At 41.6% G+C, this 17,176-nt stretch overlaps 1 protein-coding gene across 1 annotated transcript in view; it reads left to right on the top strand.

Moving 5' to 3' along the window:
• The window catches only part of LOC121530788 (serine/arginine repetitive matrix protein 4), a 100,067-nt gene that overhangs the window by 58,158 nt on the left and 24,733 nt on the right, over positions 1 to 17,176 (top strand). The window contains exon 2 of the mRNA XM_041836024.2: positions 10,469 to 10,615. Within this exon, the coding sequence (XP_041691958.1) occupies positions 10,469 to 10,615 (147 nt within the window). The remainder of the gene's footprint in view (positions 1 to 10,468; positions 10,616 to 17,176) is intronic.

Genomic DNA, 17,176 nt, shown 5'->3' with positions numbered 1-17,176 from the left:
TCACAGCAGTACATCATTATTGGAAGGAACGGAAGATAGAACATGAAGGCTGTTCTAGAATCAGGTGTTACATCACCATGGAGGCTCCATTTACAGTTTTTTTTGATTGCTTAAGCACGATTTTCAAAACAGGGCCCGTGTTTTCAAAACACTACACACAATTAGCACAACCACACACCCAATTAGCAAAACACTACAGATCCTTTGCAAAATTAAACACTCTTGTAAAAACTATACACTTCTTTTTAAAAACCACACTTTGTTACCATATGAAACACACACGTTTCACATTACTATACTCTGTTTGCACGAGTTACACTCTGCTGTGATAAACCTAAAACACTTTTAGCACTTCTACTTCCCTATGATTAGAGTAGGCTACTCTCAACAAAGTACAAATATAATGTAAATTCACCAAACACTACACAAGACCAATGTTGCAGACTGAAGAAACTCATTTATTTCTCAACACGCCCAAAATGTTGACATGGAGATTCATAATACTGTAACCAAACGTCACTTTACGTATTGTAAGTTTTACAGTTTTTTTTGATTGCTTAAGCACGATTTTCAAAACAGGGCCCGTGTTTTCAAAACACTACACACAATTAGCACAACCACACACCCAATTAGCAAAACACTACAGATCCTTTGCAAAATTAAACACTCTTGTAAAAACTATACACTTCTTTTTAAAAACCACACTTTGTTACCATATGAAACACACACGTTTCACATTACTATACTCTGTTTGCACGAGTTACACTCTGCTGTGATAAACCTAAAACACTTTTAGCACTTCTACTTCCCTATGATTAGAGTAGGCTACTCTCAACAAAGTACAAATATAATGTAAATTCACCAAACACTACACAAGACCAATGTTGCAGACTGAAGAAACTCATTTATTTCTCAACACGCCCAAAATGTTGACATGGAGATTCATAATACTGTAACCAAACGTCACTTTACGTATTGTAAGTTCAAAAAAAAATAAAAAAAATAACTAGACATTGTCTCTTCGCCTAGCTGGATCTGGCCAGAGAATTTCATCAACATCGCAGGCAATGTTGTCATTAGCAAGACACCTTGGAAAGAAACGTCTTGAATGACGAATCCATCCTTGCATTGCTGCTACCTCCATCTGGTCACAGGCCTCCTCCATGGCTTGGATGAGGGGTACCTCAGCCTGGAGACGGAGATCATATACCTTCCACCGCCATGCCGAGAAAAACTCTTCTATAGGGTTGAGGAATGGAGAGTATGGTGGAAGATATAGGACGGTGAAATGTGGATGTTGCTGAAACCAGTTCTGAACCAGAGCAGAGCGGTGGAAAGACACATTGTCCCAGACAACAATGTATTGCATATGATCGATTTGATTTGCTGCTGTTATGTTGTGCAATTGGTCCAAGAATGTAAGTATGAGTGCTGTGTTGTAAGGGCCCATATGGGCATGGCGGTGGAGGACCCCATTCTGTGTAATGGCTGCACAGAGTGTTATATTACCCCCACGTTGCCCTGGGACATTGACTATAGCCCTGTGGCCAATGATGTTTCTTCCCCTCCTTCGTGTTCTCGTCAGGTTGAACCCAGCCTCATCTACGTAAATGAACTCATGCTGGATCTCCTCTCCATCCATTCGTAAAACTCTCTGAAAAACAGTGTCAGGCAAAATTGTGTAGTTCAGTGTAGATCTAGTATACATATTACAGTACAGTAAAAGATTATGAGACAGTATGCAAGATCACACTGCTAAAGTGAATACATACCTCTGCATAATCATGCCGCAGTCGTTTCACCCTTTCGGAATTGCGCTCGAAAGGCACTCGATAAATTTGCTTCATTTGAATATGTTATTTTTTTTAGGATGCGTGCCAGTGTTGATGTTGAGACCTGATGGATATCGTTGAAAATGGCGTGGTTATTGACAATGTTAGCTTGGAGCTGCTTGAGTGTTATAGCATTGTTGGCCAAAACCATGTTTACTATCTCCCTCTCTTGCTGTTCTGTGAACATAGGAGGCCTTCCCCCTTGTCGTCCCTGACCCTCAATCCTATGTAGAAAAAAAAACAGTATACAATAGTACAGTAATTTCACAGGAAAAGGTAACAGAAGTGCTGATAGTGCATAGAATATAGTACTGTAAGCAGTTACTGAAACCGTGCAGATGTTTTTGATGATATTTTTACAATACCTATTTTCCAGTCGAAATGTTCTCATCACACTTGCCACTGTATATCGGATTAGATTTGGCTGTACTCGCAGTCCAGCCTCCCTCAGCGTCAGGCCGTGGTTGACAATGTGGTCAACCAGTGTTGCGCGGATCTCATTTGTCAGATTCGGTCCTCTTTGAGCACCTTCTTGTCTTCCTCTTCCTCTTCCTCTTCCTCTTCCTCTTCCTCCCCTTCCTCCTCCTCCTCGTCCTCCTCATTCTCCTCCTCGTCCTCCTCGTTCTCTTCGTCCTCCTCGTCCTCCTCGTTCTCCTCGTCCTCCTCCTCGTTCTCCTCGTCCTCCTCGTCCTCCTCGTTCTCCTCGTCCTCCTCGTTCTCCTCGTTCTCCTCGTCCTCCTCCTCGTTCTCCTCGTCGTCCTCCTCCTCCTCCTCGTCTTACTCTTTCTCTGACTCTTTCCATTGTGCTTGAAGACCGATGAACTCACCTGCTGCTTTTTATAGTGCTTATACACCTGATTGGTGTGTCTACAATTAAGCAAACGAGTGTTTGCACACCTGATGACTGTGTTGAACCAATTGGTTGGACGGTGTGGTAATTTGACAGTCAGTGCTTTGGTATTGCAAGGACGTGACTTCATGATAGATTTTTGTGTGTAATGTATGTTAAGTGTGTTTAGTGTTTTGCCAATCACTGTGTGTAGAGTTTTGCAACAAGTGTAAGGTTGACAATGTGCTTATAGTTGTGCAAATATGGGCTGATGTTTTGCTTCTTGAGTGTAAGGTTTTGCTAATAGTGTACTACTTTAAATTTTAGTGTGTAAGCAATCCAAAAAAACTGTAACACTCTGCTCTATGCAGCTTCCATCTATCATCTTAAAAGTCCCGAGATGGTCTGGCACACATTTTGGGTAAACACTCCATTTGGAAGTGCCTGTGCAGAGAGAAGGAATGATAGATATAGACACAACCATGCAGGAGGAAAATATGTCAGCTTTACATTCAGAGTGGATGCAAATTCTCCCATTTAATTTTATAACTTATTTTTTTACACTGTCATTAGAGGTGCTGCGTGTGTGTGTGTGTGTGTGTGTGTGTGTGTGTGTGTGTGTGTGCGTGCGGTTTGTGTGTGTACAGTACACCACATTAAAGCAACACTGTGTTACAGTACTTGCTGCGTCCGCTTCATGTTACCTGCACAGTGCTCACCTGTATGCTGTCTGTCGGCCGGTGTTGTGAGTCAGAATATCCCTCCAACGGTAGCTGAGTATTCCCTCTAGCACATGGTGGATTACAGCATAGCCCTCCTCAAGTATTGTAGCAATTCATGTCACTATAACGTTTTGAATGAAATTAAACACACACTATGGTTATCCTCCCTGGGCTTTGGCAGTCGATGATGATGTTGCTGCTGGGTTCAGTTGAGTTCAACAGATGTCCAGATGGTTTGTGAAAGTAAACAATTTGACACTTTCGTTTTTTTCCCCCCCTTGTCTTTTCATTGACCGGATCTACTGGGTTACACGGTAAAACATCCTTCATAGCCTTACACACACAGGCAGATACAAACGGACACTGTCTAGTGTAGATTCTGCTCCATCTGTTGTTTTTTGCCCCCCACTTCCACATGATACACCACAATAGCAGCAGTGCCACATGACAGAGCAACAGAGCCCACCGGAGCCTGGTCCACTGTGCCAGGAGGCATGAGTCACTCTGACATGCACAAGCCAGGTTATACTCCTGATGTATCCAGTATTAGTGTGTGCACAAGCCAGGTTATACTCCTGATGTATCCAGTATTAGTGTTCCACATCAGCAGAATGTGGTTATACAGAAAACCATTGGAGTATATCATTACTATGACAGGAGTGTTCATCTTTATTCGGAAAACAAATGTCTTGATGGTATGTATCAGAGGAGGCTGGTTTGGATGGGGTATAGGAGGACTGGCTTACTGTAAAGACTGGAATGGAATCAATGGAACGCTATTATCAAACACATCAAACATATGGAAACCACATGTTAGACCCCGTTCCATTAATTCCATTCCAGCCATTACAATGAGCCCGTCTTCCTATAGCTCCTCCCACCAACCTCCTCCGGTATGTATGACCCAAAACTGGCATACCTTTGTAAACCCTGTGAATTTAAACCATCTCTTTATGTGCATTATTTCTAATGATGAGTGTTGGTCATGGTGGATATAGCTATGTTAACAAAAACATACGTCTTCATGGCATAGAAAGAATGTTATTTCCCCACAGAGAGCAGTTTTCACCTTAATGCAGGCACTGAGAGAGTCCTCCTCAACCTATGACTTATTTTAGCTAGTCTTTTCACCTGTTTTCGACCTGTCACAGGTTCTGCCAGGATTCCTGGCGATTACAGTCCACATAACTTCTCTTCATCAAATACTTTCCTTTTACAAGCACTTTTGTCAGTGAGAGTGTGCTTTGAATAGTCCCTTTAAGTACCTTCAAACACTCCCTCCCAGGCACTCCCAGCAGCCAGCGGTTATGGATTACTATTACAAAATGATTTCATATGGCTCTGAAACTTAGAGAGAGAGACAGAGGGAGAGAGAGAGAGAGAGAGAGAGAGAGAGAGAGAGAGAGAGAGAGAGAGAGAGAGAGAGAGAGAGAGAGAGAGAGAGAGAGAGAGAGAGAGAGAGAGAGAGAGAGAGAGAGAGAGAGGGGGAGAAAGAGAGAGAGAGAGAGAGGGGGGAGAAAGAAAGAGAGGGAGAGAGAGAGAGAGAGAGAGAGAGAGAGAGAGGGAGAGAGAGAGAGGGAGAGAGAGAGAGAGAGAGGAGTGAGAGGAGAAAGAGGGAGAGAGGGAGCTCACAGGTATACACGGGCTGCGATAAATCCAGGCGCTTATAGCTTAGAAGGTTTCTCCCATAAATTCCTGTCTGGGCCCAGCAGGATCAAGGGAGAGTGCATTGGTGATGGCAGAATCGATTTCATTTAGAATTCTCATCAGCCCCAGCTCTTAGCTCTGACATTGAATAACAAACAACTACAGCTTTCTGGGTAACGAGAGCTTTGTGCCCAGTTCACCTCCAGAACTTATTTATCTAGAGCACACAGGGAACTAACAATAACAACAGGAGCTAACACAATAAATAAACATTTTACTCTTGTTCTGCTTGTTAGTGCTGATTATAGTCATATTTCAGGCTCTTTTCAGGTAAATGGATGTGGGAATTATGTTAACGTGATGGATGGCCAAGGCCAGCGGACGCTTATAAGAAATCCCACTATGCCCTCCGTCGAACCATCAAACAGGCAAAGAGACAATACAGGACTAAGATTGAATCGTACTACACCGGCTCTGATGCTCGTCGGATGTGGCAGGGCTTGAAAACTATTACAGACTACAAAGGGAAGCACAGCCGCGAGCTGCCCAGTGACACAATCCTACCAGACGAGCTAAACAACTTCTATGCTCGCTTCGAGGCAAGCAACACTGAAGCTTGCATGAGAGCACACGCTGTTCCGGATGACTATGTGATCACGCTCTCCGTAGTTGATGTGAGTAAGACTTTTAAGTAGGTCAACATTCACAAGGCCGCAGGGCCAGACGGATTACCAGGACGTGTACTCCGAGCATGTGCTGACCAACTGGCAAGTGTCTTCACTGACATTTTCAACATGTCCCTGACTGAGTCTGTAATACCAACATGTTTCAAGCAGACCACCATAGTCCCCATGCCCAAAGACACTAAGATAACCTGCCTAAATGACTACAGACCCGTAGCACTGACGTCTGTAGCCATGAAGTGCTTTGAAAGGCTGGTCTTGGCTCACATCAACACTATTATCCCAGAAACCCTAGACATTTTTTACATTTTACATTTTACATTCTAGACCCACTCCAATTTGCATTCCGCCCCAACAGATCCACAGATGATGCAATCTTTATTGTACTCCACACTGCCCTTTCCCACCTGGACAAGAGGAACACCTACGTGAGAATGCTATTCATTGACTACAGCTCAACGTTCAACACCATAGTGCCCTCAAAGCTCATCACTAAGCTAAGGATCCTGGGACTAAACACCTCCCTCTGCAACTGGATCCTGGACTTCCTGACGGGCCTCCCCCAGGTGGTAAGGGTAGGTAACAACACATCTGCCACGCTGATCCTCAACACGGGGGCCCCTCAGGGGTGCGTGCTCAGTCCCCTCCTGTACTCCCTGTTCACCCATGACTGCATGGCCAGGCACGACTCCAACTCCATCATTAAGTTTGCCGACGACACAACAGTGGTAGGCCTGATCACCGACAACGATGAGACAGCCTATAGGGAGGAGGTCAGAGACCTGGCCGTGTGGTGCCAGGATAACAACCTCTCCCTCAATGTGACCAAGACAAAGGAGATGATTGTGGACTACAGGAAAAAAAAGAGGACTGAGCACGCCCCCATTCTCATCGACGGGGCTGTAGTGGAACAGGTTGAGAGCTTCAAGTTCCTTGGTGTCCACATCACCAACAAACTATCATGGTCCAAACACACCAAGACAGTCGTGAAGAGGGCACGACAAAGCCTATTCCCCTCAGGAGACTGAAAAGATTTGGCATGGGTCCTCAGATCCTCAAAAAGTTCTACAGCTGCACCATCGAGAGCATCCTGACTGGTTTCATCACCGCCTGGTATGGCAACTGCTGGCCTTCGACCGCAAGGCACTACAGAGGGTAGTGCGTACGGCCCAGTACATCACTTTGGCCAAGCTTCCTGCCATCCAGGACCTCTATACCAGGCAGTGTCAGAGGAAGGCCATCAAAATTGTAAAAGACTCCAGCCACCCTAGTCATAGACTGTTCTCTCTGCTACCGCACGGCAAGCGATACCGGAGCACCAAGTCTAGGTCCAAAAGGCTTCTCAACAGCTTCTACCCCCAAGCCATAAGACTGCTTGAACAGCTAGTCATGGCTACCCGGACTATTTGCACTGCCCCCCCACTCCCACCCCATCTTTTTACGCTGCTGCTACTCTGTTCATTATTTATGAATAGTCACTTTAACTCTACCCACATGTACATATTACTTCAACTACCTCAACTAGCCGGTGCCCCCGCACATTCACTCTGCACCGGTACCCCCCTGTATATATAGCCTCCCTACTGTTATTTTATTTTACTTCTGCTCTTTTTTTCTCAACACTTTTTTGTTTAATTCTACTTTTTTATTTAAAATAAATGCACTGTTGGTTAAGGGCTGTAAGTAAGCATTTCACTGTAATGTCTGCACCTGTTGTATTCGGCGCATGTGGCCAATACAATTTGATTTGATTTGATTTGATAAGCCAGCCTACAGAGAGGAGGTGAGAGCCCTGGCAGAGTGTTGCCAGGAAAATAACCTCGTATGCATAGTCACTTTAACTCTACCCACATGTACATATTACCTCAACTACCTCAACTACCTCACTAGCCGGTGCCCCCGCACATTGACTCTGCACCGGTACCCCCCTGTATATAGCCTCCCTACCTGCATTGTTGGTTAAGGGCTGTAAGTAAGCTTTTCACGGGTATGTCTACACCTGTTGTATTCGGCGCAGGTTGCAAATAACATTTGATTTTATTTGATTTTATTTAAAATATACTTCAGAGCTTAATTGTGTACTGTTAGTCAGAATGAAAAACAAATTGATATATTTTCAAGATAACAGCCGTCAAGACAAATCTGCAAAGATATTTCACTTGGCCATCAGTACCCATTCAGAATAGAAAACGGTCCATGACGCCACTGCAAATAGCAATCTACACTCATAGAAAAAAGGGTTTCAAAAGGATTCTTCGGCTGTCTCCATAGGAGAACTCTTTTTGATTCCACGTAGAACCCTTTCTGGTTCCAGGTATAACTATTTTGGGTTCCATGTAAAACCCTCTGTGGAAAGGGTCCTTCATGGAACCCAAAAGGGTTCTACCTGGAACCAAAAACAGTTCTCCTATGGGGACGGCCGAATAACCTTTTTAGGTTCTAGATTGCACTTTTCTTTCTAAGAGTATAGACAACTGATAGGCTAAGTCCACTTTTTCTCCCCAACAGAATAAAAGTAGAAGTTAATCATCATCATGTTCACGTTTTAATATTCCTCTCCTCTATCAGCCTCAGTCTCCGTCCCTTGATCATTTTAACCACCCAGTCTAGCGAGCATTAGCTGTCTTCATTGCACCCATCACCTTTAACACGCACCGTCATGTTGGAGCGCATCCAGGCTGAACTTTTACTTTTTTTATTAGTTTGACACTGCAGGCCCTTGCAGACGTGTGTGTGTGTGTATGTATGTGTGTTCTCGCCCGTGTTTGTGTGTCTGTGTGCGCATGTGTGTGTTCCCGCCCATGTCTGTATGTGTTGCCCTCAGTCTATAATAACGAGGTGGGAGAGAACAGAAAGCCCTGAGCATCTGACTCTGGCTATCTTTAGCAGAGGAAGAGGAGGAGGCTGTCTTTAGTAGAGGAAGAGGAGGCTGTCTTTAGCAGAGGAAGAGGAGGAGGCTGTCCTTAGCAGAGGAAGAGGAGGAGGTTGTCTAGCAGAGAGAGAGGGGGAGGCTGTCCTTAGCAGAGGAAGAGGAGGAGGCAAACAACTCCTGGTTGTCTTCTCATTACAATCGGACAGAGACACTCCAAAGGATGCATAATTACACTCCAATCTTCCATGACTAAAACACAGTACGGTAATAAGGAGAGGGCACAGAGAAGTCTGAGTATTCCCTATATAGTGCACTACTTTTGGCCTAATAGTTTAGTATGTGGGTCTGATAGTAGCTACTATGCAGTAAATATAAGCCGTAGTTTCTCCACAGAAGGATAAGCTCAAGGAACTCTGTCTCTGTTTGGGCTCAACTTTGACTGTTCAACTTGCCAAAGCCTCCGCATTGCTACGCCTGCCAACCTTGAGACTCGAGATGCAGAAAATAATTTCAGAAGATGTCAGGGCAACTGAAGCATGTAAATAACTGCATTTCAACTGACAGCTCATTTGAATGAGGAATAGCTGACCTCTGGTGTTATCAGGGTCTGGGTGGGAAAAATAGAAAAGAGAGAGAGAAAATACCATACAGAGAGAGAAAATAGGCCCTACATGCAGAATGCTTACCAGAACGACGCATCAACGCATATCAAACTGTATCACAAGATGGCACCAACAGACATGGTCGCCCTGTTCCTAGCTCGTGGCCAACTTTGCAGTATTTCAATTTTTTGTGTTATTTCTTACATTATTTGTTCAGAACGTTCCTAGCATTATTACCTACAGACGAAAATAACTGGATATTAGATCAGCGGTCATTCACCAGCATTTCAACCAGAAATTAGACTTTCCTGAATTGGATCTTTTGTTCACTGTCTTTTTGGTAAGCAACTCCAGTGTAGATTTGGCCTTGTGTTTTAGGTTATTGTCCTGCTGAAAGGTGAATTCGTCTCCCAGTGTCTGGTGGACAGCAGACTGAACCAGGTTTTCCTCTAGGATTTTGCCTGTGTTTAGTTTATTTTTATCCTGAAAATCTCCCCAGTCCTTAACGATGACAAGCATACCCATAACATGATGCAGCCACCATTATGCTTGAAAATATGGAGAGTGGTAGACAGTAATGTGTTGTTTTGGATTTGCCCCAAACCTAACACTTTGTATTCAGAACGAAAGTGAATCGCTTTGCCACACTTCCTTCGTTTGACACTGCCAATCAGAAATAAGCTTTGTGTGTGTATGGAACATGTCTGGGATCTGTTATTTCAGCTCATGAAACATAGGACCAACACTTTACATGTTGTGCTTATATTTTTGTTCAGTATACTTCAAAATCTATGGCAAGACCTGAAAATGGTTGTCTAGCAATGATGAACAACCAATTTGACAGAGCTTGAAGAATTTTGAAAAGAATAATGGGCAAATGTTGACCAATCCAGGTGTGGAAAGCTCTTAAAGACTTACTCAGAAAGACTCACAGCTGTAATCGCTGCCAAAGGTGCTTCTACAAAGTACTGACTCAGGGGTGTGAGTACTTATACAAATGAGATTTCTGTATTTAATTTGGAATATATTTGCAAAAATGTCTAAAAACACATTTTCACTTTGTCATTATGGGTTATTGTGTGTAGATGAGTGAGACAAAAATATATTTACTCCATTTTGAATTCAGGTTGTAACACAACAAAATGTGGAATAGGTCAAGTGGTATGAATACTTTCTGAAGGCGCTGTATAGAGAGAGAGAGAGAGAGAGAGAGAGAGAGAGAGAGAGAGAGAGAGAGAGAGAGAGAGAGAGAGAGACTAAATCCATTTTTCTTATCCACAGCACTGAGACAACAACTTGCCATCCACTCAAGGCTGATGAGAGGAAAGCCGAGGCAGAAGACACCAAGTTGGACACAACCACAGACAGAAATGGATGCATTAGAGACATGGGACGACGCAAACAAGGCAGCTATCATCGGACACAGCGGTGAGTGCCTATGTCTAAATGTTCAGCCCTTTCCACTTCTCTTTCTAATAGTAAAGAAATGAACAAAGCCTTTGAAGGTGAACAGTCTTTGTAGATAAGTAGGTTTGAGAATTTAACATTTGCCTTCGACTTTTTCGCATGGTCTTTTCTAACACAAAGTTACCCAGCTTTCTTTGGCACGACTGTTCGAACAGACTTAGCGCGGACCGGAAGAAAGAACTCTCCAGGAAAAAGAAAGGCAGAGGGGTTTGTTTCAAGATTAACTCATGATGGGATTGTGGTAACGTACAGGAACTCACGTATAATGTCGACGTATACACTGACTCATGACTGGGTTCATCAGGAAGTGCATAGAGGATGTTGTTCCACCTGTGACGATTAGAACTTATCCTAACCAAAAAACGTGGATAGATGGCAGCATTCGCGCAAAGCTGAAAGCACATACCACCGCATTTAACCATGGCAAGGTGACTGGGAACATGGACGTACACAAACAAACCAGCTACGACTGTGGTGGGGGCACGCGTAGACAAGATGGCGTATTGAATAGAAAGCGCCTCAAGATAAAAACATAATATTCAAAATCAGTAAGTTAGACTAAATATTAGCATTTCATATATTCACAGTTAATATAATTCAATCTGGATAATAACACAAAACAGATCATAAGGCTAGAGAAATATATCGACAAATATTACAACAACACACAACACCCAAACATGACTGAAGATAAGCGTGGAGAGCCGATCCCCAAAAGGAAACGCGACTCATCGACTGATACAGATGATATATGCTTTTCATCACTGGGTATGGTAAGTGTGGAAAGCGACCTGTTGAAGTCGATAAATGACAAATTGGGCATACTAGAATTGGTCAGTAAAGACGTAAAAGAGTTGAAAGCGAGTCTTCAAATGAGTGACGAAAAAGCTTTGGTAATGGAGAAAGAAACCAAAAAATTTAAAGTGACAGTCTCTAAAATGGAAACGGACGTTAGGGAACTAAAAAAGGAGAAGAACCTTCTGAGAGAAGCCTTACTAGACATCCAAACTAGATCGATGAGGGAAAATATAGTACTTACGGGTATTCAGGAAAAGGAGGGAGAAATAACAGAGAATATTATGAAGGACTTCCTGCATACAGCGCTACAAATCCCACTCGAGGCTGTCGATAAAATCCAACTCGAACGTGTACACCGTTTCGGAAAAAGAGGACAGAAATATGAGCGCCCAATCATTGCCAAATTTGCTTTTTTTTAAGGATAAAGCTATGGTGAAAAGCCTAGGAAAAAGACTTGCTGGCACGAAAATAGGCATGAATGATCAGTTCCCGAGGGAGATTGTAGAAAGGCGCAAAGTTCTGTATCCAATCTTCAAGGAAAACAGATTAAAAGGGAAACGTGTTGCACTCGTGGTGGATAAACTATATATTGACAACCAAATGTTCAGAGACACAAAGACTACTCCATGGCTATTCTAAAAGTTGTAATAGAGGAGTCGATTATTGGAGCACCTGATACTAGCAATGATAGGGATTGTAATATTAAATAACATTTATAGTAAGTATAGTATTTTATAAAAGGATCAAACGTATAATACATCTTTAAATATAAATAATTAGAACATGGCTTTTTTGGCGGGAGGTTGTTGTGGTTGGTCCTGTGTTCTCTCTGGCGTCCTTTCTCCCTTGCGGCAGATGTGGATGCGGGTGCATTTTTGTGTTTGAAAAGGTGCGGCGTTACAGTTTTTTCCAACTGCTTACACACGTTTTCAAAACGATGTCTCCTTTTTTCAAAACTCTACACACAATTCCCAAAACTGCACACACAAAATGCAAAATGCCTCACATGTCCTTCAAAATGTAACACTGCATTCAAAATGCCATAAACACATGTCAGAATGAAGCATTTGCATTAAATGGCATACACTTCTTTCATAATAGTAAATTTTTGGATATACCATGTAAACACTGTTGTTCTAAATCTAAAGCTCTTTGGTCTTTCATAGGCTTATATCTACATTTCAATACAATGTTCTACAGTGAAAGTAATCTACTGAGAGGGGTAACAAGTACACTGTAAACACCAATGCAATGTAGAAACAGAAAATATTTATTAGGCCAAACATTACTGTTGTATACAGTAGCATACAACAAAACCATAAACATATGTAAACCAAAAGTATATTCTTTAGAATACAGTAAAGAACACAATTGTGTGTGTGGGGTCCCGGGGGGGCAGTCCAGGAATTGGTAGGGGGGGCAGTCACCAGTGCTAAGCTACGCTTCATCTCTTCTCCGGGCTGGGTCTGGCCACAATACTCGTCCACATCACAAGATACGTTTTCTCTTGCCAAACATCGAGGGAAGTATCTCCTAGCATGGCGTATCCAACCTTGGACAGAGGCAACCTCTATGTCCCCACATGCGTCCTCCATTTCCTGGAGAAGCGGCATGCGGGCATAGGGGTTGGCGATCATACACTTTCCAGCGCCAGGCTGAGAAGAATTCCTCTATGGGATTTAGAAAAGGTGAATATGGGGGTAGGTACAAAACTACAAATTGTGGATGGGTGGCAAACCAGTTTTGGACCAGAACAGCCCGGTGAAAACTAACATTGTCCCATATAACCACAAATCTAGCAGGCTCCTGATCTGGATCAGGGACAAGCATTGTGTAAATTGCATCCAGAAAAGTGAGCATATGGCCGGTGTTGTACGGACCCAGTGTGGCATTGTGATGGAGGACCCCGTTTTGAGTGATGGCAGCACACATAGTTATATTACCCCCACGCTGTCCAGGGACATTGGTAATTGCCCTCTGTCCTATTACATTTATTCCACGGGCGCCTGGTTTTGGTGAGGTTGAAGCCAACCTCATCCACATAAATAAATGTACATGGACATCCATCTCCAATACTCTCTGTAACAGACAAAAGGATATACAGATGAGTAAATATGGTATGTCTGAAGTACTGGAAGTAGTGTTGCATACATACCTCTACAAAGTCATGTCGCAGATTCTTGACTCTGTCAGAGTTTCTCTCAAATGGCACCTTGTAAAGTTGTTTCATCATCACTTGGTGCCATTGGAGGATGCGTTGTATGGTCGACAGGCTTACAGCATTGATGTTGTTAAATATGGTGTCATTATTCAAGATATGTTCTCTTATCTCTCAAATCCTAATTGCATTGTTGGCCAAAACCATATTTATAATTGCAGTCTCCTGTACATCTGTAAACAAGCTTCCTCGTCCTCCATGATGTCTTTGCCTTTCCACTCTGTACAAAATTCAAACACAGTATGTGTTCAGCATAGGAACTGTAAACAATGTACACAAAAATGTAGTACAGCATGATAACCAACCTCATTCATTCAATGCAGTGCAGTAAATGGATGGCTTAGAGTTACAAATGTTTATGCAATACTATGCAGTCATACGTATTTTACAGTACATTACTTTAATGCTAAAATAGTCATTAGATAGTTGCATACCTGTTCTCATTTCTGAAGGTTTGATTTATGGACGCCACTGTAAATCGACTCAAGTTGGGCTGGACTCTCAGTCCAGCCTCTCTCATGGTCAAACCGTGGTTGATCACATGATCAACAAGTGTTGCCCTAATCTCATCAGAGATGGCTCTCCTTCCTTCTCTTCTTTGCCCTCGTCCTCTTCTTCCTCTTCCTCTTCCTCTACCTCCTACTCCTCCTCTTCCAACTATTCGTCTTTGAATTTGTCCTCGTTGTTGTCCCCTGCCTCTCCCTCCTACTCCTCTTGCTCTCTGTCCATTGTTGGCATCCATTGTTCAAAACAGTCCTATACTACAGTAAAGCAGTGATTGGTTAGTGATCAGTTAAGCAATTAGTGTTTGAACATGTGAGGAGAGTGTGTTTGACCTGGTGAATAAGTGTAGCATTTTGATTGGTTGTGTTTGGAAAAGGAAAGCAAGTCACTTCCTGTTAGATTTTTGTGTTTTAGGTAGAGAATTGTGTGTAGTGTTTTGAAAAAAAGTGTTTTATGCAATTGACAACTGAGTCAAAGGCTGAGAAATAGCTTATGGTTTTGGAGATTTTGTGTGTAGTTTTGCACTTTGAGTGAGAGGTTTCAAAAATCGTGTGACATGAAAAGATTTTGTGTGTAAGCAGTTGGAAAAAACTGTAAGTGAGTGAGAGGGGAAATGGTTGCATATCCCAGAGCCGACCGGGGGTCTATGAGCAGGGGTAGTGAGAGAGAGCTTTCAATTTTGTGTAGATGAGGGATATACATTTTTAAATATAGTATACATCTAATCAAATGTTTCATTGTCCTATCATGATGGAAAGATCCCTAACCCTATAACCTGGATTATTTTAAACATGTTATTGGACCATAAACAGATATGGCTCATTAACCTTTACGGACCAAATAATGATGATCCACAATTCTTTGACAATATATATAATAAATTATCAACCCTGCAAGCAATTCAAGACAATATTATTATGGTGGGGGATTATAATACTGTTTTAAATAGCTCAATGGACCGTAAAGGAAATCACACCACAAACAATCACCCACATGCTCTTAAGGAAATTGTGAATGTCAACTAGTAGATATATGGAGGCTTAAATATACTGATCTAGTGAGATATACATGGCGGAGACTGAATCAAGCTAGTCGTCTTGACTTCTTTCTTATCTCATTCTCGTTGGCACCAAAAGTAAAAAAAGTGTTGATAGGGGAGAGAATGCGGTCGGACCATCATATAATAGGCATATACATTACTCTTACTGAATTTCCATGTGGGCGAGGATATTGGAAATTTAATCAAAGGCTATTGGATGATAATTTATTTATAATTAGAACAAAGGAATTTATAACTGACTTTTTCCAACATAACATAGGTACAGCGAATCCCCTTATTGTATGGGACACCTTTAAATGTGCCTTTAGAGGCGATGCAATTCAGTACTCATCTCGAAAACAAAAGCAATTTAGGTCAAAAGAGTTTATACTAAGAAAGGAAATAGAAAGTCTAACAGAACAGATAGATGGCAATAAAAACTGTAACATAGAGGCTCAGAATAAATTAGAGGAAAAACAAAAATAAATGGAGAAACTTATTCAAGAAAGATCAAGTGTAATATATTAAAAAAATAAAGCAAACTGGATGGAATATGGGGAAAAATGCACAAAATTCTTTTTTAATCTTCAACATAGGAATGCTACCAAAAAGAACTTAATGAAACTGGTTACAATTGACGGAGTCACCCATAATTCACCAAATTATATTTTGAAGGAAGAAATAAAGTACTTTAAGCATATGTTTTCTTTTCAGTCGCCTCCATCTCCTCTAACTGAAGCTAATTGTAGAGATGTTTTTTCTATTGATAATGTCAAATTAACAGCCACACAGAAAGACTCATGTGAAGGTGAAATTACAGAGGAGGAACTTCTGGATGCAATTAAAGACTTTAAGTCTGGGAAAACCCCAGGGTTGGATGGCATACCAGTCGAGGTATACCAAACCTTTTTTGATATACTAAGAGGACCGTTATTAGCATGTTTTAACCACTCCTATGTAAATGGTAGATTATCTGACACTCAAGAAGAAGGTCTGATCTCATTATTACTGAAACAGGATACAAGTGGAAAATATAAAGATCCAGTCCATTTACAAAATTGGAGGCCCCTTACACTTCAGTGTTGTGATGCAAAAATCCTAGCAAAATGTATAGCATATAGAATTAAAAAGGTATTGTTGGATATTATTCATTCTAATCAGACAGGTTTTTTACATGGAAGATACATTGGAGATAATATAAGGCAAGTATTGGAAACAATATAACACTATGGAAAATATGGGAAACCAGGCCTGCTATTCATAGCAGACTTCGAAAAGGCATTTGATAAAGTTCGACTGGGGTTTATATATAAATGCCTGGAGCATTTCCATTTTGGAGAATATCTTATAAAATGGGTCAAAATCATGTATACTAACCCTAGGTGTAAAATAGTAAATAATGGCTATTTCTCAGAAAGTTTTAAACTGTCAAGAGGAGTGAAACAAGGTTGTCCACTATCGGCATATCTATTTATTGTGGCCATCGAGATGTTAGCTATTAAAATCAGATCCAATAATAATATCAGAGGATTAGAAATCCAGGGCTTAAAAACAAAGGTGTCATAGTATGCTGATGATTCATGTTTTCTTTTAAATCCACAACTAGAATCCCTCCACAGCCTCATAGAGGATCTAGATACATTTTCTAACCTCTCTGGATTACAACCAAATTATGACAAATGTACTATATTACGTATTGGATCACTAAAAAATACAATTTTTACATTACCATGTAGTTTACCAATAAAATGGTCTGATGGTGATGTGGATATACTCGGAATACATATCCCAAAGGAAATAAATGATCTCACTTCAATGAATTTTAATAGAAAGTTAGCAAAAATAGATAAGATCTTACTACCATGGAAAGGAAAATACCTTTCTATTTGTGGAAAAATCACCCTGATTAACTCTTTAGTATTATCCCAGTTTACCTATTTGCTTATGGTCTTGCCTACGCCTA

The sequence above is a fragment of the Coregonus clupeaformis genome, chromosome 18 (assembly GCF_020615455.1).
Source record: "Coregonus clupeaformis isolate EN_2021a chromosome 18, ASM2061545v1, whole genome shotgun sequence".
NCBI classification, from domain to species: domain Eukaryota; kingdom Metazoa; phylum Chordata; class Actinopteri; order Salmoniformes; family Salmonidae; genus Coregonus; species Coregonus clupeaformis.
The sequence above is the reverse complement of the archived record's forward strand: the minus strand, read 5'-3'. Positions and strand labels throughout refer to the sequence as shown.